General features: G+C 38.6%; 2 protein-coding genes across 4 annotated transcripts; one reads left to right on the plus strand and one right to left on the minus strand.

The window, feature by feature from the left end:
• Positions 1–3,651: 3,651 nt before the first annotated feature.
• Positions 3,652–18,739, plus strand: LOC131435152 (glucose-6-phosphate exchanger SLC37A2). 3 transcript variants are annotated; one of them, XR_009230463.1, is made up of 10 exons: positions 3,652–3,961; positions 4,053–4,270; positions 8,340–9,120; positions 9,198–9,245; positions 9,387–9,585; positions 9,647–9,795; positions 9,856–9,979; positions 17,482–17,559; positions 18,325–18,541; positions 18,606–18,739. XR_009230463.1 is itself a non-coding variant. In XM_058602743.1 (9 exons), the coding sequence occupies exons 2-9, from the start codon at positions 4,143–4,145 to the stop codon at positions 18,489–18,491; spliced, it is 1,674 nt and encodes a 557-aa protein (XP_058458726.1). In that variant the 5' UTR covers positions 3,653–3,961; positions 4,053–4,142; the 3' UTR covers positions 18,492–18,599. The 3 variants fall into 3 exon arrangements, 2 of the variants coding, with proteins under 2 accessions (XP_058458726.1, XP_058458727.1); XM_058602743.1 differs by lacking the exon at positions 18,606–18,739 and having other exon boundaries at positions 3,653–3,961; positions 18,325–18,599; XM_058602744.1 differs by lacking the exons at positions 9,198–9,245; positions 18,606–18,739 and having other exon boundaries at positions 3,663–3,961; positions 18,325–18,599.
• A 7-nt stretch (positions 18,740–18,746) lies between these two features.
• On the minus strand, positions 18,747–27,435 carry LOC131434089 (chitinase-3-like protein 1). Its single transcript, XM_058600736.1, has 3 exons — positions 26,942–27,435; positions 19,176–19,701; positions 18,747–19,122 (listed from the first exon to the last, which is right to left on the minus strand). The coding sequence occupies exons 1-3, from the start codon at positions 27,433–27,435 to the stop codon at positions 18,760–18,762; spliced, it is 1,383 nt and encodes a 460-aa protein (XP_058456719.1). The 3' UTR covers positions 18,747–18,759.
• Between the last annotated feature and the right edge of the window lie 320 nt (positions 27,436–27,755).

Raw genomic sequence — 27,755 nt, forward strand, 5'->3', positions numbered from 1 at the left:
TTTCGATGACCGTGAAGTGAAGTTGATCGAGATAGCTGACACCCTAAAGATATCAAAGGAACGTGTTGGACATATTATTCACGAATATTTGGATACGAGAAAGCTTTGTGCAAAATGGGTGCCGCGTGAGCTTACAATCGATCAAAAACAACAACGAAAAACCATGCTAAAATTGAACAAATTGGGCTTCGAAATGCTCCCTCATCCACCGTATTCTCCAGATTTGGCCCCCAGTGACTTTTTCCTGTTCTCAGACCTCAAGAGAATGCTCGCTAGTAAAAAGACACTGTCGGAGGCTGGACTAAAGCCTATGATGGTGTTCAAAATGAAACGACATAATACGGACAAAAAGTTTAGAGATCAACTGTACCTGGTTCATCTGGAGAAGGGCTCCATCACCATAAGTCAACTGAAAACGATTAAATCGTTATTTCACATAATCATCGAATGGCAAAAGTACAAACCGGTACATCGGGATGTCACACAGTGCACGAACTGTTTGAACTACGGCCATGGAGCGAGGAATTGCCACATGAAAAGTCGGTGCGGGAAATGTGCCGAACTACACAATACCAACGATTGCCTACTAGATGACATCGCTGTAAAATGTGAACTGTGATGGCGACCATCCATCTACTAGCAAATCGTGTCCCAAACGTGCTGAGTTCACAAAAATTCGACAACAGGCGTCCCGTAAACAATCAACGCGCAAGAATGTTCCACAGAAGGATGAAATTAATTTCCCACGGCTCCCACCGAAGAGGGATATTCCGAATTTGCCGCCACTTCCTCGCAGCAATCCAAAGACTTCAGCCGCTGGATCTCAAAAAGAATCTTCCGCAAGAATCCCTCCTGGATGGGGCAATAATCAACCACAAGCAAAGGATGACTCTGGTGATTTATTCTCTGCCGAACAACTGATCGTCATTTTTGAAACAATGACAACAAAACTACGAAACTGCAGAACGCGGTTAGATCAAATCAACGCCTTAGGCAAATTCATCATCGAATATGCAATATAATGAGTTGGTTATAGTAAATTGGAATGCTTGCTCACTCAGGAGCAAAACTGCTGAATTGTCCGACTTTCTTCAAGAGAAGAATGCCGATATTGCTATTTTAACTGAAACTCATCTTAAACCTGAAATTTCTATTTTTATTTCCAATTACAGGATTCACAGGCTCGACAGGACAACTACCAGAGGAGGGGGAGTTGCCATTGCCATTAAACGATCCATTCAGCATAGGCTTATGTCAGCCTTTAAATTGCAACTAATAGAAGCCATCGGAATTGAGATTACAACGACGATGGGACCCATTATCATCATTGCAGCGTACTGCCCCAAACAAACCAATCTTCGAGATGGTACGTGTGCATCATTGAAGCGAGATCTGGCTATGCTCACTCGACGACAGAACAAATTCATCATTGCTGGGGACCTGAACGCACGGCATGAGCTGTGGGGAAACAGAAGACAGAATCGAAACGGATTCGTACTTGCCGAAGATTACGAAGCTGGACAATACAACATCCTCGCTCCGGATCAACCAACGCGACTTTCCAGATCGGGAGTTCATTCCATTTCGGATATATTCATCAGCAACATCGCCATAGACAGCTCTCCGGTTGTCTTCAACCACTTTCCAGTAATATTGACGTTGGGATCTTCACCAGAAACAGTGCCTTTTCAACCACGGAGGAACTATTATCGCACCGATTGGGTCCAATTTCAACAAATCACCGACCAACTTATTAATATCGATTTGCCACTTGATTCCCCGATGGAAATCGATGCAGCCCTATCTTCCTTCCAGCATTCAATCACAGTCGCTCGTGATAGGACGGTTCCAGTACAACGTGTTATTTAAAACTTGGATTGATGTAAACTGAATGTTGGTGCCAGTTGTCGGAATGAACAATTGTGACAGTTAGTATGAATAGACAGTCCATAAATTTGCTATTTCATCTGTACAAAACCTAGAGTGCGGTTTCATATTTATACATCTGGCACTTGAATTTCTTTGAAGTGCGCAATGTTGTGAGTAATTATCAAAGAAGATATTATAAGTAGTGAGAGAAATTGTATTAGAAGATTTTCACCATGCTTTGAGTGGTCGTTCTTGATTTTTAATAGAATCGTAACCATCCATCTACTGATCTATTGACTATCATTATATATATATATATATATATATATATATATATATATATATATATATATATATATATATATATATATATATATATATATATATATATATATATATATATATATATATATATATATATATATATATATATATATATATATATATATATATATATATATATATATATATATATATATATATATATATATATATATATATATATATATATATATATATATATATATATATATATATATATATATATATATATATATATATATATATATATATATATATATATATATATATATATATATATATATATATATATATATATATATATATATATATATATATATATATATATATATATATATATATATAATTGTCAATGGAAATACTCTGATTGTAGTGAAACAATAGACGGTATCCCGATTGAACAATACTCGGTGCATGTTCGGATTGCGCACGGATAGTGTTCCGTCTCAGATCACACAATAATCAAAATTTTTCAAGGTACGCTCGTCAAATTAGGTCAGTTTTATGTTTAAACCTGTTATTAAGAACATTTGAAACACATTTCCTCTATGAATATCTTTTTAGTAACCTCATAGTTCCAAAAAATATATGTGCTTGTAACATAGGTTTATGCCATTTGTCATGCCCCCTGCTAAACTTTGGTTTTTGCAAAAGTTTAAATTAAAACTGTTTAATCATTGCTATACTTCTTTTATTGATATTATAATGCAAGATTTAATTATCTAGGTTGCGTCTGCATGGCGGCAACAAGGATATCTCGGAATCTTAAGATAAAATTTTTATTCATGAACCGTTTGTTGAAATATTACTATTAACAAATTTTTTATTTGATGATATTGCGACAACAACAATTCTAGTTTGATTCAACCAATGTTTTTTTTAAAACAACAAGTATTTGTTTGGAAAAATCATATTCTAGTTTAAAGCAAGCATATTTTGTTTGAAAAACTACGATAACTCGGTTTGACACAACTGTTTGATGTTTCTGTTTGATGGTGATTAATTCGTATTGTTTTTTTAAGAACCTGGATTTTTCTGCGTGTAAAAAGTGTCCACTCCCTATTTTTAGAGCATTTCTCTGGTAATTTTTCAAAAGGGCGTATAAGCAAGTGACAGTTTTTTTTAATCACTATCTCTTTCGATTATTGTGATGTGATTAAACAGATTTTCTTTGATATCACTATTCTGTTTGAAAGTCGAAAGTTTCACGTATCATTTCATGCAAAGAGTTGAGTGATAAACGTGGAAACCGCTTGGTAATTAATAGAAGAGAAAGTATACAAAGAGAAACTGTCACTTGCTTATACGCCCTTTTGAAAAATTAACCGAGATTTCGCTTTCAGCAAATATTCAAAAAATTGAGCTGGCATCTCTTCTGTTCATCTGACATCGGTGATGGTTCGTGAATGTTATTCAGAGATGCCAGGGCTTATGAAGTGTTGTAATCAATTTTTGTTGCCGACTTCTAAAAACGAGTTTTTCGCAGACTTTCGTCAACTTTTACAGACGTTTCAATTGGTCAGTCTTGTGTGTCATATTTTATAGAGAAATGCAAGTCCGCAGACATTTTTTTGGATTCACGGATATTTGCAACCGTGTCTGAAGAAGTTTAAAATTTTTATCTGGCATCTCTGATGTTATTTACAACAAAGCAAATACGAAAACATTTCTGTACCCGCATCGATTGCTGATGCGTTCTTTATTTCGAATTTATCATTGAAAAGAATAAGATTACATTCCATATTCATATCGAAGTGTCATGTAGTTAAAAGTATGTGTGTCCAGCATTTTGAGATTATGCGATACAGCTAGTTTATTTTCTTTACTAATTCACTCAACTAAATCGTTACTTTCTTCGTCAGATTCCTTAGAGCAACGAATCATCATTTCTTTATATCTGGTGATTGCAATCTGTTTTACGAGGAAAATTGGAAGCCTTTCCATAGGTGTCGATGCCATTATTTCGATCAAGTCGAAGAATCATGAGTACAAGCTATCCCAAGGCCCCTCTGGGAGTTCGACTAGCGACTGCTCTCAGTGCCAGGTTTTGTCCTCGGCTACAAATCAATCGAGTGCTCTGGTGAGTAATACTTTTTCTGTTTATATTTATCGCGCTATGTGTTATGTATAAATTTTGCTACATAACCATATGTTTACAAATTGCAAAGCTAATCATAGTCAACAATGAATAATATCTCAATATCTTTCAAATGAAGCTTACATTGATTGATTGGTTCTACTGAATCGAGTGTAGCAAAATTCGCTAAAGCATTCGAAATTATAAAAACTGCACTTGACATTATTCCGATTTGTTTGTTCCGATTCCATAGGGTATTGTGAAATTTTATTTGAGTACGATTTCTTCAATCACCGGTTGATAAATTTTAAAATTTCATGCTGTCGTATAAGTGACGTCATTTTGAAACTGAGCTCAAAACTATTCAATTATTCATATCTAGTCAGTTGATGGTCAAACAAGAGTTGTTTTTACCTGGCTCATAAAGAACGGCTGAAACCCGAAGTGAGGTCGGAGAGATCGATTTTCATATACCATTCGAATCAGTTCGTCGACATTAGTCTGACAAAATTTAACAGAAAGAAAATATACTTGCTTTAATCCACCTAGTGGTGTAATGATGCTTTTCTCATTAACTTTTCATGAGAAATCTGTCGTAAAAAGATTTTGCGACCGTTGGATAGACAGGCCTACAAGTTCAAATAGGTCTAAAATCTGCTGTGAAAATTTCCTACTTATCATTTTGATCTACATATAACAAGTTCAGCGAAAAAACCTTTTTATTTATATTTTTTCTCATAAATACGTTTATTTCATAGGCAATATACAGTTTTTCTTCGCCGTGGCATCCACAATACATAGTACTTTAAACCTAATACATTTCGAATATCATATTAGTAGGTTGGTATTCATTAGCTAATCTAAACACTGTTTTCATCAAGCGAGTTGCTATTTTAAATTACATTAAATAAAATACATTTATTTTGTACATGATCTTATAACTATTTCAGGTTCAGGTTCATCACTTTTATTCAATATCATATAGGCTATTGGTTGAACTCATGGAAGAGAAAACAGTCTAACATAAAATAAAATTTAAATTGGAACTCCAATGGATTTAATGAAATGATAAAGAAGTTTCATGTATGTAAGGTCATGACAAGCAAGAATGTCGCGAACTGGGACATTGGATAGTCTACCTTGAGTACGCAAGGAATTTATTAGTTGAGATCTGATATCACGATACTCCACGCATGTCCAAACGACATGATCAATATCGCGATAACCTTCGCCACAAGCACAATGATTAGTTTCGGAAAGTCCAATTCGAAGGAGATGTGCATCTAACGTGTAGTGATTGGACATGAATCTGGACATCACACGAATGAAGTCCCTACTCACATCCAGTCCCCTGAACCATGCCTTAGTCGATATTTTAGGGATAATTGAGTGCATCCACCGACCCAGATCATCTTTATCCCAAGAAGCTTGCCAGCTGGCAAGTGTTCTTTGGCGAGACGCGCTATAGAATTCGTTGAAAGCAATCGGTCTCTCATAAATTTCACCCTCAATATCACCACGTTTGCCTAAAATATCGGCTCTTTCATTGTCTGGAATGGAGCAATGAGCCGGGACCCAAACTATTGTAATTTGATAATTATTGTTCAATATGTCGTTCAGGCACTGTTTTATTTAGCCCAAGATAAACGGTTCATTTTTGCCAGCAGCGTTTGAACGAATGGCTTCAATTGCTCTCAGATTATCTGTGAAGAGAAAATAATGGTTTTGAGATAATGTGACGATTACAGTCAAACTATAATGAACTGCTGCTAACTCTGCTATATAAACAGATGCAGGTTCTTGAAGCCTAAATGAAGCCGAAACATTATTGTTGAATATACCAAACCCAGTAGCCTCTTCAATTCGTGATTCGTCCGCAAAAAACATTTTCTGAGTCAATATGCCTGAACTTACTTGAAAATATTTTTGGGATTTCCATTGAGCGTAGGTGTTCCGGGATTCCACGCGCTGCATGGATGTGTCGAAAAATAGAGTTGAGTCAGGGACATTTAGGAGGGTGTCACGGATAGGAATATATCTTGAAGGGTTGATTTCCTGTGACATGGTTAAAATATTCAGTCATGAATTCTTTTGAGATTGAAGCTCAATTAACCTTTCGAAGTTATTAATAACTAGGGGATTCGGTACCTCACATCTTATTAGCAGTCGCGACCAAAGCTCCCAAAAACGATCCTTCAATGGAAGAACTCCTGCCATAAATTCAAGACTCATTGTATGTGTCAAGTGCATGCAGCCTAAAGCAATTCGAAAACAACGATACTAAATTCGCTCCAGTTAAATAAAATGAAAGTTTGCAGCGGAACGAACGCAAACGCATCCATATTCCATCACTGAAAGTATCGTTGTCTGATACAATTTTATTGGATCTTCCGGATGAGCACCCCACCAAGATCCTGTTATTGTTCGAAGAAAATTGACTCTTTGTTGGCATTTTGCTATCAGATACCTAATGTGTCCTCCCCACGTGCATTTGGAATCAAACCACATCCCGAGGTATTTGAAAGTCAAAACCTGTTGGATCATTCTTCCCAACATATGAATCATCATGCTTTCTTGAAAAGACGACCAGCTATTTTTATTTATATGTTGATAATAGAGACGAAAACTATAAATTAAAGCTGGCCTTAAACCAACTAAATGAAAATGAAAACCTGTCACTGGTATAAATGTAATTCAAGTAAAATGAGAAATAATATTTTTCAAATAGCATCTATACGTTCTTTCTGATTGGTTTCTATTTGTTTTTATTATCAATATAATCATGTCTGATTGCAGCATGTATGAAAAAATTGTTGACAATATTTCTACACAACCGGCTACTGAAATTTCATATACATCGCGAAGGATAAGATTCCAATACATGCCTTTTCAACTAAACTTTAATCGATTGAAATTTTTCCATTCTTTCTGCTACGGTACCGTAAAGTGACTATGATTTTATACAACCGCAGCACCGATGACGCAGCACCGTGATCAACCAAACCAAACACCGTTGGTTGTGTTTTGAAAACGGTGTAAATTTTTGTTATCTTTTCGTTCTGCGTGCTTCGTTTGCGAAGATGGTGTTTGTTCTTCTTCCATACCAGCGTGCCGGTTTTATATTGTCATTTTGTATGACGGTTTGTTAGTTTTGACACTCATCGCCTTATAATTTCGGAACCGGAAGTCGGATCTAGATGATGTTGCGCAGTATCGACAATGAGAGCTTTAATTTGAATCAATATTTTTGAAAAACGGTTTAACCATTGCTGAGAAATCGAAGTGAGTTAGGAGCTTTTCTTCTCTTTTATCGGTGCTTTCGGAACCGGAACGTTTCGCCATCACTTGTGGAAAAATACTAATGACATCAAAAATTGTTCACTTATCGCGCTGTAATACCGAAAACGGAAGTCGGATCGAATACATTTTGAAGAATTTCAAGTCCTTTAATTTGGAATTAATGGGACTATAAACATTTCATTTGAATCTAAGTTTTTGGAAATAGGTTGTCATTTCTCAGAAAAGTGATTATTTTTTCCATTATTTTGTTCATATCACTCTGTAATTCCGGAAGTGGAAGTCGGATCGGACTAAAATTCAATAGCATCCGATGGGACCAGAAGACCTTTTATTTCAATTTGAGTGTGTGAAAATCGTTTCAGCCATCTCTGAGAATTGGGTGACGTTATTTGTCACATACACACACAGATTTTACTCAGTTCGTCGAGCTTAATCGAACGGTATATGTCATTTGACCCTCCGAGCCTCGCCTGAAAAATCTGTTTTCACAGCGATTGTATAGCCTTTCTGTTTGAGAAAGGATTTTGTAGGTTATATGACTAATATAATTATAACTCCGGAATCGTAAATGACAGTCGTTTGACCTTCGAAATTGATTTAATAGTAGATTTCAAACGAGTCTGAAAAAGTACAGATTATACTCTTATTTTTTTTAATATCAAAAATCGCATAATGTGTTGACACAAGTCGTTCGTTATCATGTCGCGTAATTCAAAGAAGCTACTGTAGACAACATCGTCAATCCTTAAAAATATATTTTCTTTATTTCTAGGTTCAGATGTTCAGTACTAACGTTAACCTATCTAGCATATATGTGTTATCACATGACAAGGAAGCCCATATCCGTTGTGAAATCAGTACTGCACCGAAACTGCTCCGATGTTCGATTGCCTGCAGAGTTTATACGCAGTGCTGGTGAACCGCCAAACGATAGCACCTGGTGTGACTATCCACCATTCGACAGTCCCGATTCTGCCGCGCTATTCGGTTCGCTAGATTCAGCGTTTTTATTCAGCTATGCTATAGCAATGTTCTTTTCTGGTTTCATTGCCGAACGGGTTTCGTTGCGGTACTATTTGTCTCTTGGAATGCTGTTCTCCGGAATTTTTTGCTATCTCTTCGGTATGGCCAAGGTATACGACATCCATTCAATGGCATATTTCATATTTGTTCAAGCTATGGCAGGGATGTTCCAAACAACCGGATGGCCCGGTGTGGTAACCGTTGTGGGGCGATGGTTTGAAAGATCGAAGCGTGGTTTGATCTTTGGTATCTGGAATAGCCACACGTCGATTGGAAATATTTTGGGAATCTTTTTGGCTGCCTATTATGTGGAAAATGATTGGGCTATGTCGTTCATCGTGCCAGGATTTTTAATGGGAGTATTTGGGTTTATTATATTCTTGTTTTTGGTTGACCGGCCGGAGATTGTGGATTGTCAGGAGAAAGTTGGAGATATAAAGGGTGGCTACAGTAGGATAGACAACGGTAGGATTGGAGAATCGACTGGACATTTCGATAGCGATGAAGCGACAGTTACTACCACTGATCAGGTATGATAGCTTTTGAGTTTATGCATAATATTTTATATATGATTTATTTTTATTTTGCATGCTGTTAACCCATGTAGCAAAATCCTTCCTTAAGAAGTTTGCATGGAAGCTTTTCTTCTTACGTAGTAAGTTCATGATACGTATTTTTTTAATGTGATACGACAAGTGTGAATTGTTTACTTTGAATTGGTCAACGATTAACATTTGAAGTAGTTGAATGTAACTGAAACCTCTGATCAGCTATAAATCATAAATTTAAATTGCAGGATATTGACGAACGCACACCGATTATGGGAAGCATCAACCGTAACACCGCAGCAGTGATGCCGATACAAGAAGATGCAATTGGCTTCGCTGGAGCACTAAAAATTCCTGGAGTCATCGAATTCTCTCTTAGTTTATTCTTCTCTAAACTAGTAAACTATACATTCCTCTTCTGGCTTCCACTGTACATTCAGTCATCTAGTAAGTTATAAATCACCCGTTAGCATACTGAATCGATTTATATAGATCCAATATTTTACAGCTAGCCTTGGTTCTGAATTAAGTGCCGTTATTTCGGCATCTTTCGATATCGGAGGCATTGTAGGTGCAATTGCTGCTGGCATTATTTCAGACTCAACCGGAATGTCTGCGAGTACCTGCTCTGGGATGCTTCTATTAGCTGCCCCGACTGTAAGCTTTTCCGTTGTGTGGTCTTATGGAGTACCAAAAAAATCTTTATATTCTTTGCAGTTGCTTGTATATCAAAAGTGGGGTTCGATCTCGTCAGCTTTAAATATATGCCTACTCTTTTTGTCTGGAGTGCTTGTGAATGGTCCTTATGCTCTTATTACAACTTCAATCAGTGCTGAGTTAGGTAAGTTTAATGTGATAAGTTTAAAATTATTTTTAGAGCGATGTCATTTATGAAGCGTAATACTTGCGTTACTCGAGGTTAATTTGTTCCGGTTATTCAGTTCACTTTGTTACTCTTACACAGTGTACATGTTTATGTGTATAAGAATAAAGTAGAATCCATCTCCTGTGCGTTCCAATGCACATTCTATATTCTGTGTTACCATTAGTAAGAACATACTGATAGTACATGCAATGGCGTATCTAGGGAGAAGGGCGGAGGCGGCACTCGCCTCGGGCGCAACGTTTTGAGGGGGCAGCAAACCAATCGTTGGGATCTTTTTTTTTTGCTCGTCCAAGTCATCTTTTCGGAGATGGAGTTCACCTTGTTTTTACGCTCACTAAACCAACGATCTTATTTTGCCCGTTGTATTTTGTACGTTTTTCAAGAAGTTGGCATGACAGCGCTTAGTGCTTAACAGATTCATTGTACAGCTGATTTATCTGCACGCTGGAAAAATCCTCCATGCTTAGAGTATCTCTTCACAGCAGCGTTTTCAAATGTCTCACTTCGGTGGTCTGCCATGGTGGATGCCGGGTGTGCCGACTCGATCGTTTCAGTAAAAAGTGGTCGAAGGCGTAGCTCATTGCATTACAGAACGTCTGCACAGCAGCATTGACGTCATCGTTGTCGAGAATTTCATCCTATTCGATATGGTGTGAAGAAGTCGGTCATGTCGGTGTAGTAAGCTCTACAAAAATTATAGCAGATGATGTCCGTCGTAATGCAGGTGTTCTGTAAGCGATTCGAATCGAGCACAATATGTATGTGGATAATGTTGAACAGAAAGTACCAGAGCGCTAATCTTTGATGCAACATCTTATCTACTAGAAAAGCAAAACTCCAACATCCGATTATTTTCATTCGCGACAGGATTCGACTGTCGAAGAAGGTTGAGGTTGAACGCCGGATCAGAAAACACGAAACCACCGGAACCTGTATGTCATTTTATGCTGGGAAAGTTCGTGCATGAGTGGAAGAAATTTTTTGCAAAGATTGTATGTGTGCATCGATTAGTGGCGGCATAGGTCCGGATGGAGCTATAGCACATAAAGATAGAAAGAAAAATTGACCAGTTTCAAACGCACCCAATCCTGCTCGACGCAATAATCAAATGTTTTTTGAGTTATTTAGGGGGCTGCGATCGGTGCAGAAGGCTTCGTAGATCCGACGCATAGAACATAGATAGCATAGATCCGCTGAGCTACGTCTCCGAGAGATCGATAACGTCGAAGCAATCATTCGAGCAAGCCAACAAATAATCGTGGATGTGCGTGTTTATGCCACCGATGTTCTGGCAGTACATGTGCAGGTTGTGCAGTTGACTAGATTGATCATGCGATGGATAACTGCAAACGGGAAGTGGATTAGCATCTGAATTGTTTAAAGCTGAGCCGCACTTGCCGTCTGAGATGGTTTAGAAGATCCCTTCCACGCTCCCACTCACAGGACCGGGACGACTGCTGACCGCTGACTGAAATGGCTCAACTGTGGGAAACGTATCAGAAGCTTCTACGGTGCATTCCGGTATCCGATCCAGAACGAGAGGAGAACATCTAAAAGTGTGAGAGAGATCAGCACTTGGAAACTACGGAACATGTATATACTTGCCGAAAAGTGACATTGCGTCCCAGTGATGTTTCCTTGCGCATTCATAACGTTTGCCGGAGCGATATTCTCATCAAAGGGAACGGGCCGGGTGTTGCATCGTCCCTATTTGTAACGGTACTGCATCCATTTTCGTCGGAAGTTGGTGGAGAAATATCCCAGATCCCAGGATACCAGATGTTCTGCTTTTTGTTGTCCTCGAACTCACAAAACAAAATACATTGAAGCCAGGTGTCGGGATTAAGAGCCGCTTCCCGAAACTTAGGCTGTATCCCAAATTTGAAGGAGACAACGTTCAGGTTATTGACGTCGACACCTTTCTTCACCAGCGAGATGACCGTGGCGGCGTCACTGCACTGTAAACCAGCTGCAAGACCACCTTCGGGGGTGAAAACGTGATAAATAAATCCATATGTCGGAGCAGGTCGTTGGAACCGCGGCGATATTACAGTTAGCTACTAATTTCCGACAACCTTTCAAAGTTTTACTTGGCTCAAAACTATCTTCCCAACGACACTTTGCATTGAGACCAAATCCATCGGATTTCGGTGGAAGCGGTGACGAAACAGACATTTTACATGATAGACGAGGTATTTACTGGCCTTTTTTTATAATTTCGGCATTTCGTCCGGAATTCCGCAGGGTAGTCATCTCGGGCCTTTAATATTTTTACTGTATTTCAACGACGTCAACTTTACTCTAGAGGGCCCTCGTCTATCGTTTGCCGATGACGTTAAGATCTACTATTACATTCGAAGCCCAGAAGATGCAGGTTTTCTTCAACGACAGTTGTTGAGCTTCGCCGAGTGGTGTAAAGTAAACCGTATGAAATTGAATCCTGACAAATGCTAGACCATCACATTCTCGAAGAAGAAAGAGCCATTTCATTTTGATTACTTTCTGGAAGGATCCCCGATAGTCAGAACGACGTGTGTTAAAGACCTTGGTGTCTTTCTCGATGAGCAACTGACATTCAAGCAACACATCAGCTATATCGTTTCTAAAGCTTCTCGCAACCTAGGATTTGTTATGAGGATGGCTAAACATTTTACAGACGTGCACTGTTTAAAATCTCTGTTTTGCTCGCTTGTTCGTTCATCCTTGGAGTACTGTTCTGTCGTTTGGAGCCCTCACTACATAAACGGAGCTCATAGAATCGAATCGATACAACGCAGATTCATTCGCTTCGCCCTACGGCGCTTACCGTGGAACAATCCTCACCAACTACCAAGCTACGAAAGTCGCGGGTTATTAATCGGTCTCGATACACTACAAGTTCGTCGAGATGTGGCACGTGCTTCACTGATAGCGGATGTTTTGACCGATAGGATTGACTGCCCTGCTTTGCTCCGCCAAATTAATATCAACGTCCGACCCCGGGCTCTTCGCAACAGTGCATTTCTTCGACTTCCTTTACGACGAACTAACTACGGTGCTAACAATGCTATTATTGGCTTGCAGAGATCATTCAACCGCGTTTCATCAGGATTTGACTTCAATCTATCACGCAGTAGGATACTTGGAAATTTTTTATATATTACTAGAAATTATCATTAGGACCATATTGTGTCTGTTGATTATACCTAAATAAATAAATAAATAAATAAATAAATTCAGTTCAGCAAAAATCAATTCTGTTCTCTCTGCGATAGATGCAAAAGCGTTGACCCTGGCCAATCATTGTCGTCAACTGCAAAACCTAATCGCCTCGGAAAGGAAACGAAGCTATGACTTGTCCGACGGATACAGGTTGGATTCGGACTCAAAAAATATTTGTAAGGTTCGGGTTAGGTACGAGTGACGATTTTTGGCATTAAAAACGCCTTACGCTTCACTAGACGGAACCGGGTGTCAATAAAAAAAAATGCAAAACTAGCCGCGTAACCTTTTTCTGTAATAATTTTGAATGAAAATAACTCGGTCACTTGTTGATGGATGTATGTAACTTAACAACCAATCGATTCAGAAACGTTTAACTTAAACATGCATGGCAATGTCGTTTCAGTATTTCAATAGCATACTATTGAAAAATTGGTTTGACTCGATCTATGTTTTCACGAGCCAATCACAGCATGCCATCAAAATGTCATCCGTTTGATTTGTCTCGCACAGCCGACGGTTTTGTTTGTTGCTTTACACCTCGCATTTCATTTAGTAGTATAGGTGGAGGAGAGATTCACGCCAAGCAAGTAAAAGTATCGCTCTCTTCTGCATCGGTTGAATATTTGTCATTTTACCATTTTAACTTTAGTCGGTGGCTGCCTGGCTTGACTAGCGAGTGGATGACAAAACTGATTTACATACATTCGCTTGCTGGATAGTCAGTTTTGCGCTGTGTGTAGATGCCATTTTCCGTTTGCTGCATACCGTGTTCGCTTGAGTATATTATATACCTATCAGCTGTTGATTCTACGGTGACTAGCAGGCCAATTTAGAAATTTAAATTTTTCGGACCTAATTTGAAGCGCTTATATCGTGGTGATTTGTTTATAAATTTGTTACATTCAACTTGATTCGAAAGCATTACTTCAATATTGTACGCTGAAATTCGTCTTGCCATCTGCTCGACGAGTAGTCAGTTGGTCGGTGTGCAGCGCGGCGCTGTATGCCAAATACGTGTTCGTTTGTGTGAGTGTTCACTACATTGCAATTCGCTATTAATTTTGGTTCACTGGTGAACAATGGGTTTTGCAGAAAACGCTGTACTTACATAATAGGCTCAGAATTACCGTAATTTTGAACGCTTCTAACTAGGTAATTTGAAGATGGATTTATATTATTCCTCGCTGAACATTAGATTAGGTTCTAACTGCAAATGACAGATTCTCTTTGTTTACTTTCTCTTTCGATTATTACGGTACCCTTAGCAATCCATCTCTCTAACTATATGCAGAGAATAATAACTAATACTATCATATCTGCACTGGAAAAACTATCGAAAAATACTGGAATATTTCGCAATAATTGAAAGAGGATGTAATCAAAGAGAAACTGTCATTTGCACTTAACATAGCACCTAACCTAATGTTCATCGAGAAATAATATAGCGTTTAAAATTAAAGCTTGCTCCGGGAAGGAATCAAGTCGTATCGAGCTAGTAAACAGCCAAATAGGACCATAAAACAGAATAGTGTGGTCAAAAATCGTGCTCGGAAACTATATGACCAGGTGCTGACCAAGTTCGACGGGTGTCTTCTGATGGACGATGAAACCTATGTCAAGGCTGACTTCGGGCAAATCCCAGGTCGAATATTTTACTTGGCAACGACTGGGGGGGTTGTTTCAGCCAAATTTAAATTTGTTTCTGCCGACAAATTTGCAAGAAAATTTATGGTTTGGCAGGGCATTTGTAGCTGTCTCAAAAAAACGAAAGTTTCCGTTACAAATAAGACAATGACATCGGAACTATACCAAAAAAGTGTCTCCAAAAACGAATTTCGCCGTTCATTCGATCCCACGACCATCCCGTAATGTTTTGGCCAAATTTGGCAAGCTGTCATTACAGCAAAGTCTTTCAAAAATGCTATGCAGAGAAAGGGGTCCAGTTTGTTCCGAAAAACCTTATCCCACTCAACTGCCCCCAGTTCCGCCCTATTGAGAAATACTGGGTAATCATGAAGAGGAGACCCAAGGCAAAGGGAAAGGTTGTCAAAGACATCAATCAGATGACGAGCTGGTGGAATAAGATAGCTAAAACGATGGACGAAGAAGGTGTGCGCCGCCTAATGAGCCGTGTTACAGGAAAAATTCAAGAATTGCTTTGAAACCGTGACGAATTATTTCATCCGTATTTTTTCTTAAAAGTATGAAGAAAACGCTACATTTGTATAAAAAAAAAGATCTTGAATTCAATAATAAATAACTGAAATAAAGGCAATTATCTTTGTTCCAATTCTATCTGAAGCAAGCTTTACGATAATTTTGAGCCTGACCATCATTGAAAACATTTAACTCAAACAAGCATAGCAAAAGTATTTGCTATTAATGATAAATACTTTGAATAAAACGTGTCAATCAGAGCACGTCAACCATCTTGATGAGTGGATGTCAATGATTATTGTTGTCGACAAGGATGGCTTTTATCGTATCAAAACCGGCATGGTTTATTCAACATCGAATGGACACCAGTGCGAATTTCTCTCGATGATCTGTCTGAGCATCACGAGTTAGCACGCTGCTGTGGGGATTCTCTCTGAAGCAACAAATGGTCACTTATTCTCGTTTCGCAATCCGATTCTATATGGGCAGTTGAACATTGCGATAGAAACATTTTACTATTGCCTCTAATCCTAATTATGTGCATTTAACCTTTGTATAAATTGTGTCTATGAAAATGTATGTGAATGCTCCACACAAGGGTTTCGAAATATTGCAACCTAGTATGAGAATCATCAAGTTGAATCATCGACTCGATTTTCTGCGATAATTGTCAACTTGCGATGCTCTCTTGGTAAATTGAACACAGCACCGATCATTACCAGACTGTAAATTTTTTTAACGGGCCGTGAAATACTCAGAAAATGAAGTGGAGCGAAGAAATGTAGAAAAATACTCTCACGGTTCATGCATTGAGAGAAACGAGTTCTTGTAGCATCTTCTGCCGGATTGAAAATGTTGTATACAATATAAAGAAATATCGAGTAACTTCTGTCAAATTATTATATTTAAGCCCAAATTTCCAATTTCCACTTCAACTTTATCGAAGTTGTTGCAAATTTTTAAAATATTATTTTTGGTACGAGTATGGCGAATTGATGTCGAAAAGTAATGTTTTGTTTCAATATTAAAAGTCAGAATAAAACGACTCGTTAATCATTCGTTCAAACCAATCGGAGTAGCTTATACATCGCTTTGCACTTCGAATATACTACAACATCAGTTATTTCCGTTTTTCCTGGTGGCAATCTGTATTGAATCGAAATATACCCGGAACATACAGTATAAGAAAAATTCTTATTTCTGAAAGATAAATCGACAGTACCACGACAAAAGGGCCTAACTGCAAATGAGAGTCTCTCTTGGTTTACTTTTTGTTTTGATTATTATGGTGCCACTACTGCAACTTCTTGAAAGTTTCCTATATAAATAGAAAAATTGTAGTTTTAACTTCAAAGTTTTGCGAAAAGTTAGGCGTCAAATATTAAATCAATCCGGTAAATCGTGAAAGAAAAAGTAAACAAAGAGAAACTGTCTCTGTAGTAAGGCCCCGTTTGTTGTGGGACTGTCGAAATGCAGTTTATCAAAAAGTAGATATTGGTGCCAATTAGATTGTAGATTTATAATTGGAAAAGCGGGGAGAAATATCTTTCTTTAATTTGGCATGCATAAATTATATTATTGTAACTGAATTTCAATTTGCAAATACTGCAGAATTCTAAAGAAATAAACCAAAACACGTAAGTTCTAAGAAGTGGATCCGCAAAGAAAGTATAAATCCGTAGGTATGCATCAATATTGGAAATTTTCTTATAGACTTGTCGGAAACACCGTTCTTTTTGGACTTTACGTACAACCATTTTTCAACGATGCATTTAATAACATGCATCAAACATAGCAAACAAATCACCGGTTGCCCTTGTCTTGAACAGAAATTTGTTTTTACGAACGAAAGCGGAAGTTTGTAAAGAACAACTGTTGTTATGAATATTATTACAAATACGTATTGAATGCACTTGACGGTGATATATTAGTAAGACCCCTTTGAAAATGACTGACTTACACAAAGAATGAAAACTTTGAGTTAATGAAAACGTCTAATTATCTCCTGTACTACTAGAGTAGTAACAGCAGTGTTTTAACTGAAAACTCTAATAAATCAGTGACGAATAACTTTATTATTATAATAACATTTTCAGGTCAGCATAGTTCATTGAATGGTAATTCGAAAGCTTTGGCTACAGTTACGGCTATCATCGATGGAACTGGTTCCATTGGTAAGTACAAATTAGTATTAGTATACACTGCACTATGGTGCCAATAAAATAGGGTCATCTCTAATTTCGTAGTGCCCAAATGATTAATCAGCCTTTATTATTGACAATTGATATATTAAGATTGGCAACAAAACGGTATCAAATACTTTTCAGCGAGACGTCGAACTACTTAGGCCTTTTGAAGAAGTTTTAAATAGTTCCTTTTGAAGATGTTTTGAATAATATCTCATTCTGCGCTACTAATGCAAAATCTCGGTTGATTTTTCAGAAGGCCGTAAGAGCAAGTGACAGTTTCTCTTTGCTTACTTTCTCTTCTATGAATTACCAACAGGTTTCCACGTTTATCACTCAACTCTTTGCATTAAATGATACCCAAAACTTTCGACTTTCAAACAGAACTGTGAAATCCAAGTGAACAAAGAGAAACTGTCCCTTGCTTTTACGTCCTGAAAAATCAACCGAGAAATGTGATAGCTCCTAATCGATAGTGACCAAAAATCATTATTGATACACAGGGATGCATAAGACTTTGCTGTTTCAAGCAACAAATAAAGTTAACATTACTATTGGTTGAAGTGAAAATCAATTTTCATTTATTCAATATACTCTCATTAGTTGTACATTATAACGTAGCAAAACTTCGTTGAATTCCTTAAAATAGTGCTATTTTAACACCGAAAAACTAATCAATTTACTAATTCTAAGATCTAATATTAAACGTTCCAATCTTTATTTAACTATATTTTCTAATTCCATTCTTTTTAGGAGCGGCTGTAGGCCCACTTTTTGCCGGTTTGATATCGCCCTCAGGATGGCAAAACGTTTTTTATATGCTAATAGTTTCGGACATTCTGGCATTGCTGTTACTGTTGCGACTGGTCGCAAAGGAGCTAAACCGCCGATCACGGAGACGAAACGTTCGCATAGAGTGATATAATAGGATTTATAAATAGGCAATTTTCAAGAAGGATGCTGTCCATTAGTAAGGCAATTAGTTGTTTTTCAAAATTTTGAAATATTTGACTATTTAGCCTCGTTTGTTCTAGTATATGCATAAATTTTTTTATGAACCTAACAAAATGAATAATATATTAAATTTGAACGAAACTTCCCGAACAGTGAATGACTTGCAAACTTAAGTACAAAAAAAGATCCACCAATCGATTGCACCACCGACCATTAGATGTTTTTCGCGTATATTCAAACAACAGTGAAAAGATGGCAGTTGACTTGTTCAGGCCAGTTACAGATCTCATACAAAGGATCGAACCACAATCCATCGGGACAGGAAAAGTCCACCCGACGACCATCGGAAGTGCAAACATAATACTCTTCACATGTGTCAGGATTCGGGAAAAAGCCCTCTGCTGTACATTCATTCGGTACCCCTGCTGTCGTAGCTGATGTAGGAACAACGGTAGGTATATCGGTACTATTATATAAAGCACTGTATATGATGCGCATCAATATATTTGCTGTATCGAAGCACACACCCAGGAAGTCGTCATTTTCCAAAGACCATACCATTACACCACCAAGGTCCAATTCTAAGAGATATTCCATCTATTGAAACAATTGAAATTCATTAAATACATCAGTCAAATCATAAGTCCTACCTTGATTGCGATAGTATTCTGATTGTCATATCCAATCCATTGATTTTCCTTTGTAGCATAAACGCCTTTTTGTTCTTCGTTGAAATCAATGTCCCATTGCTCTGACTTTTGCTTCTCACAGAATTCGTTAAAACCAATAACTCCAGGTTCTCGGGAATATTGACCAGCAATACCAGGCCCGCTTACAGCAGCTCCGATATGGTTACAGGAAGGATCGAGAAGCGTAAAAGATCTGCCATATAGTGGTATACCCAATATAACTTTCTCTTTCGGAACTCCCTGTGAAAGCCAGTAGTGTATGCTAGCGTTTATATTCAATTGCATTTGTACGTCAATATTATCTGCTGATCCTCGATACAGAGGTGAATTCAAACCGCAATAGTTATCCCAAGCACCATGCATATCGTAGGTCATTATATTTAGAAAGTGTAAAGCTGCTGAAACTCGTTCGATGTCGTAGGACTTTTCGGCAGAATGTTTAACGGATGCAACAGCTGCACTCAAGATTAAACCTTCGCGATCAAAACTGCAAAATTGAGTATACTAAAGGTTAGTTGATAAAACAATGGATGTCCAGATCGGACCAGTTATGCACATGCGATGCATTGTGATGATGGTCTTGGCGGTTTTCTGCTGTTGCTTTGGCAATAGTATTGGAAATTGATACCACTCCAACTGAAACTGAACATATCAGTAGCATGATAGGCACCATTGCGGGCCGCCCCCATCTCCATAGTTCACAGGGAAGGATGAAAGATAAGGAGATGTGGAAATGATGACTGGCATATTTTTTGGAAGGATGACGCCTTCCATGAGTGTCGCGGAGCTGGAGGTTTGGGTAGATATGAGGTCTAAGATTCGCTCTTAGCTAGCCATAGGACAATTGCATAAGATGAAATCAAGAATGAGAGGTTAGTTTTCATCATGAAGTGCAGAAAAATCAAATGAAAATTAGAACAAGCTCATTGATTACACCATTCCTGTCAAATCGGGAGTCCAATCTCCTTGATCACTAGTTCCATGTCATCACCAATTTGACACACAGAATATCGGTAATGATAGGTTTCGTAATTTTTCCTTCGAATAATTCCCATATCGATCGGAAAGGTATCGAAAATTTATTAACAAAAAAAAATCTTGCGTTAAGATGCATCACTTTTCCGATTGAATATCATTTTCATTTTTAGTAAAGTGCTATAATATGCTATAATCACATAGACTTCGATCGATGTACATTAGTATGTTGTATTATAGTGTGAGCACAGAAAACAGACATTTTTAAAAACCTGTGTTAAGCGTACAAGTGAAAATTCCCATTAATTTTTTTTTTGTACGCAAGCTCGAACGCAAGAGCCCATAAGCGATTGTTGAGCTTCTCAAAGCGCCTCCAGAGAATTGCATACTTGGTGATCACTTTGCCAAACAACCGTTAAATTTCTTTCACACTTTGAGATCTCTACTTGTATGTATATTCTCTGTAGTGTCTTGCGTCTGAAACCGTTCACTTTACAAATTAAAATAACCGAGTTTTGGTTTGAATATATACTTACTCTTACTCTTTCAGTCGTACACCACGCGGGCCTCTGCTGTATACAGGAGGCGTCTTCATTCAACTCGGTTCATGGCTGTTCGCCGCCAGCCTCGGTAGCTGCGAAGGATCCGCAGGTCGTCCTCAATTTGATCGATCCATCTTGCCCGCTTCCCCCCCTCTTCTTCTTATACCGGTCGGATCATCATCGAGAATCATTTTAACCGGGTTGTTCTCCGACATTCTAACAACATGCCCGGCCCACCGTAACCGCCCGATCTTGGCCGTTTGGACGAGGATTGGTCCTCCCAGTAACTGGTGCAGTTCATGGTTCATTCACCTTCTCCACGTACCGTCTTCCATCCGCACTCCGCCGAAGATGGTTCGCAACACCTTCCGTTCAAAAACACCTAGTGCGCGTTGATCCTCCACAAGCATTGTCCAGGACTCATGCCGGTAGAGGATAACCGGTCTAATCAGCGTTTTGTAGATAGTTAACTTCGTACGACGGCGAATTTTGCTCGATCGAAGCGTACTGCGCAGTCCAAAGTGAGCACGATTTCCTGACAATATGCGTCTCTGAATTTCTCTGCTGGTGTCATTATCGGCAGTAACCAGTGAGCCCAAGTACACGAACTCGTCGACCATTTCGATTTTATCACCACCAATCAGAACTCGTAATGGCTGGCTGACGCTATCTTCTCTCGAGCCCCTGCCTTTCATGTACTTTGTCTTTGACACATTGATGTCTAGTCCGATCCGCTTGGCCTCAGTTTGTAGTCCGATGTACGTATCTTCCATCTTCTCAAAGTTGCGCGCCATAATGTCAATATCATCAGCGAAACCAAGTAGCTGGACGGACTTTCTGAAAATCGTGCCACTCGTTGAATAGCAGACACGAAAGACCATCACCTTGCCGTTTCCCTCTGCGAGTTTCGAAGGGAACAACGCACATCACTCGATCCATCGTAGCCCTGACCAATCGTATCAGTTTGTCCGGGAATCCATAGCTGATCTCGAACGATTGTATCGTAGGCTGATTTGAAATCGATGAATAAGTGATGTGTGGACACATTGTATTCGCGGCACTTTTGCAACACCTGGCGGATGGCGAACAATTGGTCCGTGGTAGCGCGTTCGCCCATAAATCCTGCCTGATATTGTCCCACGAATTCGTTTGCAATTGGTGAAAGTCGACGGCATAAGATTTGGGAGAGTAGCTTGTAGGCAGCGTTCAGCAGAGTTCCCGCGCGGTAATCGCAGCAATCCAGCTTATCGCCCTTTTTGTAGATGGGACACACGATTCCCTCCATCCATTCCTCCGGTAAAATCTCGTCCTCCCAGATCTTGATAACGACCCAGTGCAGTGCTTTCATTAGTGCATTATCACCGTGTTTTAGTAGCTCGCTTGGTAGTTGGTCAACTCCAGCGGCCTTATTATTTTTCAAACGGCTTACCACCTCCTCCACTTCTTGGAGGTCTGGGACCGGCAGTCTATCGTCCTCCGCACGCGTTCCCAAGTTCGTTACCGCCCCGCCACTTTCGTATTCCGCCACATCGCCATTGAGGTGCTTGTCGAAATACTGCCGCCACCTCTCGATCACCTCACAGTCGTTCGTGAGAAGATCCCCGTTGGTGTCCTCGCACATATCGGCCTGTGGCACATGACCTCTGCGCGAACGGTTCACCTTCTCGTAGAGCTTCCTTGTGTCATTAGCACGGAACAGCTGTTCCATTGCTTTGCGATCTCGGTCTTCCTGTTGGCGCTTTTTGCTACGGGATACCGAGTTTAGTCTGTTCCGCGCCTGTCTCAATATATACCATATTAGTTTAAAATAATAAAAATTTTGACCTTTTTCGGAGGGCCGATTATCGTATACCATTCCAATCAGTTCGTTGAGATCGCAAAATGCCTCTGTGACAAAACTTTGCACTTTCGATTTTTACTAACTTAGACTCAAATGAAAGGTCAAACTTTTCTCATAGAACGCTATTGAACTTCAAACCCTCCAAACTTCGTTTAGAGCGACGATGCAAAATTGGGAAAATTCAAAACTATTTCAAATTGTAGGTTATGTTAATTACTTCGGTTATACCGGTTGCCAGTTACCGATTCCGAAAGCACTTCTCAAAGATTTTTTCACCGCTCAATTTTCTCAGAGATGGCTGAATCGATTCCAACAAACTTAGTTTGAAAGATACTATTAGATCATTGATCAATCTTTCACTTGTGGTTCTGGAGATATAATGGTCTAAAAGACGTAACCGACAAACCTCACATTTTTCATCGGCTGAATTTTTTCGAAGATGACTCAACGAATTTCAATCAACTCATTTGAAAGCTAACATCATCAATAAAATTTGAAAGGGTTATGGCGAACATTCCCGGCTCGAGAAATGTAATGTTATATGTGACGTAACCGGCATATCCCAGTGTTTTTCAATGCAACAAAATTTCTCCGAAATGAAAGAATCGATTTCGAGAAACTCGTTTGAAAGCTACTATTAGGTTATTTGATAAGCTCACAATACTAATGACCGAGGACTGAATCTTACAAATGTTTTAATAAGACTATTTAAATGCAAGAACAAGCCACACCACTAGGGGGATTACCAAGTTTTTTTTTGTTTTTACTCATCAGTGCATAGTAGTTCATGTTATACTGTCACACAACTCGCTTAAGTTTTTCTTCGCGTTATCGCGGCCTTGGCTTCTCTTCGCTTTTCTCCCAGCGCGCAGTTCACCTGGATTAATTTCCGGGCATGTTTTTTGTTCTCGATCGGTTGCGGGTCGGGTTCGGGTTTCAAAAAATGCTCTCCTGACATTCTCTAACACACAGCTTGGCTGGCGCACCTCTTATCACGTTTCAGGGTTGGCCATGTAATAGAAATAACTTAGAATACCATATTCACCCGGGGTTTTGTCTCAGAAATCACGCGCGAAATAATAGTAGAAAATTCAAACTTAGGGAACTGACTCTCTTCTGTTTAATATGAAAAATGTGTAAATATTTGATATTATAATTTTGTTGAACGGCGCTGATCGACGAACATTGGAGCCCTTGATCTCCGAAGTTGGAGTATGATAAAAAGAAGAGAGTTGAACGTACCTTGCTACTCTGTATAATAGCGTCATTTCACGTCTGCCCCGAATCCTTCAATATCAGACGGTGACTTCAAGCGGAACAGGTCTCGCGGGTCATCGAACATCGACAAGCAATACAGTCGTCTTAAGTATCGAGTGTCTCGATGTGCCTACACCAAGCAAAGTCTTAGCATTACATTCCTTTTGTGAAATTTGGCCTTTCTGTTTCAACAGACTTCGCATCCGATTTTTAGCGTACAAAATCATTGCATGGATAGTACTACAATCCTATTGATATTAAGTATCCTTCCAGGTCGGGGCTCGAACATACGACAACTGGAGTATCAATCTATATTCGTTACTTATTTAGATTTTTATCGTTCAGGAACAACACCTGATATGGACGTTCCGGGATGGATACCAAAGACCTCTTTAGACCTTGCAGAATATCTGAAACATCCTGATCGCTGACAAACTAGGTAGATTATAATAGAATTCATCGTGGTTTAGTTATGGGCTGTTTTTCTTATGTTAGTTCGGGTTAGTACTAAACTTGTTCTATATAAAACAAAAATATGAATATAACTTAAGAAATACATTTTTTTACGTTTTTCGATTCGCCTCATTGAATTATGGTATAAAATTCATAACACACTTTACCCTATAATTCCGGAACCGGAAGTGGGTTCCTAATGAAATTCAGTACAGGACCTTTCTTTTGAACTTAAGTTTGTGAAAATCGGTCAAACCATCGCTAAGAAAATTCCGACGTGACGAAAAACTCGGCGAGGAATATTGGCGGCAACCAAATGGATTTTATCCCGAATCCGGGATTCCAATACATGCACACGCCGGCAGCTCAGTCATCGCCGATGAGGAAAAAAAACGTCCCGGATAGTCCCGGGTGGTCCCGTACCGGTCGTCCCGGAATAGTGCGAATAGCGTTTAAACATTTCTTACCAATTACATCTGCCAGCTACGTCCGATCACATACTAACAGACAGGACACTCAAATTAGATTCTTCAGTCATTTTAACGGTCATTTCGAATATTCCTTTAGTTGGGACAGTACTCACATGTGTCATGATGGCGTCACGTTACGTTACCTTATCAAAAACATCCTGTCTGTCATCTAGACTGTGTTTATTTTTTTCATTTACCAACAATTGATTTTGTATTGATTTGTATACGTCCATGCGAATTTCATGCAGGATACAGATTTAATACATATTGCCAAAACTATATACATAATTGTGCCTACTTCTCATCCTCCAACGCAATACAAAATTGAACCCGTTTTGTTACAATATTTACTTGCTTACTTGTAAAAACTACCAACACAATAAAAAATAGTCTAGATGAACAACGTTGAGTCAAATAAATGGTTACCTTCCAACATCGCGAAAAAGTTAAATATATTATCAAAGTAATCCAATAATTTATTGTGACGATTCATTTTCAAATATTTTGGTAAAATCAGGCATCCCTGCAAGCAGCTGATCGATGTTGGCATCCCTGCAAGCAGCTGATCGATCAGGCATCCCTGCAAGCAGCTGATCGAGGGGAAACCAACTAGTAAAAAAACTTTTACAGGGGTGTACAGATAGTAAATAGTTCGCGCAGTACAATATAGGTGGTCCGATCACATACTAACAGACAGGACACTCAAATTAGATTCTTCAGTCATTTTAACGGTCATTTCGAATATTCCTTTAGTTGGGACAGTACTCACATGTGTCATGATGGCGTCACGTTACGTTACCTTATCAAAAACATCCTGTCTGTCATCTAGACTGTGTTTATTTTTTTCATTTACCAACAATTGATTTTGTATTGATTTGTATACGTCCATGCGAATTTCATGCAGGATACAGATTTAATACATATTGCCAAAACTATATACATAATTGTGCCTACTTCTCATCCTCCAACGCAATACAAAATTGAACCCGTTTTGTTACAATATTTACTTGCTTACTTGTAAAAACTACCAACACAATAAAAAATAGTCTAGATGAACAACGTTGAGTCAAATAAATGGTTACCTTCCAACATCGCGAAAAAGTTAAATATATTATCAAAGTAATCCAATAATTTATTGTGACGATTCATTTTCAAATATTTTGGTAAAATCAGGCATCCCTGCAAGCAGCTGATCGATGTTGGCATCCCTGCAAGCAGCTGATCGATCAGGCATCCCTGCAAGCAGCTGATCGAGGGGAAACCAACTAGTAAAAAAACTTTTACAGGGGTGTACAGATAGTAAATAGTTCGCGCAGTACAATATAGGTGGAACTAGATCATCACGAAAAATTATTTTAATAAGAATTTACGCATTCTGTCATGTCTGTTAGTATGTGGTCCGACTGCATATGTATAATTGGAATGAACTGGAAAGTTAGTTTAATTAGTTATTTATTTATTTATATTCATCGGAATTCTAATGGTCCCATGACGTGTGGGATGTGGAAAAGCCCGCTTTGGGGTCAGCTTGGTTATTCGCGATTTAGCACAAACCACCTTAGTACTATGACTATACTGACGTCTCAAACAAAAACAAATTTTCGACTTTATGACCGTGAACATATAGCAGTCAGGAGCGTATGTTTTTACATAAAATCATCTCTGTGAGTTTTTCATTCATTTGACTATTTCAACCATTGTTTTCACTCAGTCATTAAAAAAATGAACTTAGTTATGGTAAACCAACTAAAAACTAATAAATCGATATAGCAATCATTTAAAGGTTTTAGTTTTTCCACCATTGGTTGTCCACGAGAACATCCTGAAGATGTTTTCAAACGACTTTTGTGCAGCAAAACACAGTTTTGGCATCCGGTTTTGGCATCCAAAAACACCTAATCGGATCTTGCAAACTAAGTTACACCTAAACAATTTTTTGCATCCAACTACTCATATCTTGGACAGAGTTTATAACATTTATAACCCTTAGTGTTAATTTTGATTCTGCCAAAATGTAGTGTACCTAAAAAAAATTGCACTCGGGGCAAGATTTAGTTTGCCGCTCCCAATCGTTGGTTTTGTGAACAAAAGACCTCCCCCCCCCCCCCCCCTGACACTACGCCAGGGGCAGATGCCCCCTTGACCTCCCCTAGATACGCTACTGATACTCCCTTAGCAACATGTACTCACGCCGACCGAATTTCCTCGAGCCAAATGGCATAGTTATTTTTGTCAATAGCTGGATTTCCATTACGCTGTGCAGGATATTCCCAATCTAGATCAACACCATCGAAATTATGTCGTTTGCTAAAGTCGATTGCATCCCGAATAAATCTTTGACGTAGTGTATGATTCGCTGCTACAATCGAGAATTTCCGTGATCCTTCGTTCCAACCTCCAACAGCAGCCATTGTTTTCAATGCGGGATTAATTGCTTTGAGTGCGTTGAACCGTTTAATGTGACCGCGGCCCCAGTTTTCCTCTAAATCCAAATACGGATCAATGTTTCGTATTGTACCATCTTCGTTAATTCCAACAAATGCATAAATCAGATGGGTACATAAAAATGGATTGATGTTCTCGATATCAAAACGACCAAGTCCTTGTCTGTACACCGCCCATGTCCCCACATAACATACAATTTTTTCTGAAATTCGTTCAATATATATAATCTGACAACTCATTGTATTTTTTTCTTACTTTCAGCTTGTAAAACTGTGACAAAAGTTCCAGAAATAACTAGCGATAGTTGCAGAGTAACAAGCCTTATGACGAATCAAAATTAAACTTCCACTTCAAACTATCACCTCACAATTGATAAAATTGTTCTGCATCTATAAGTTTTTATAGTTCAGAGATACAATACATTTAGTGATGTGTGCATGAACAGAGTGCATTCCACCAATCTGGGCATGCAGTTTTTGCAATAAATACTTGTAATTGATTTATTTTATTATTAAAATATTTGCTTGCTAAACCGTACGCTGTTTTTTAGGCTTTAGTC

This window comes from Malaya genurostris, chromosome 3, assembly GCF_030247185.1.
Source record: "Malaya genurostris strain Urasoe2022 chromosome 3, Malgen_1.1, whole genome shotgun sequence".
Taxonomy (NCBI): domain Eukaryota; kingdom Metazoa; phylum Arthropoda; class Insecta; order Diptera; family Culicidae; genus Malaya; species Malaya genurostris.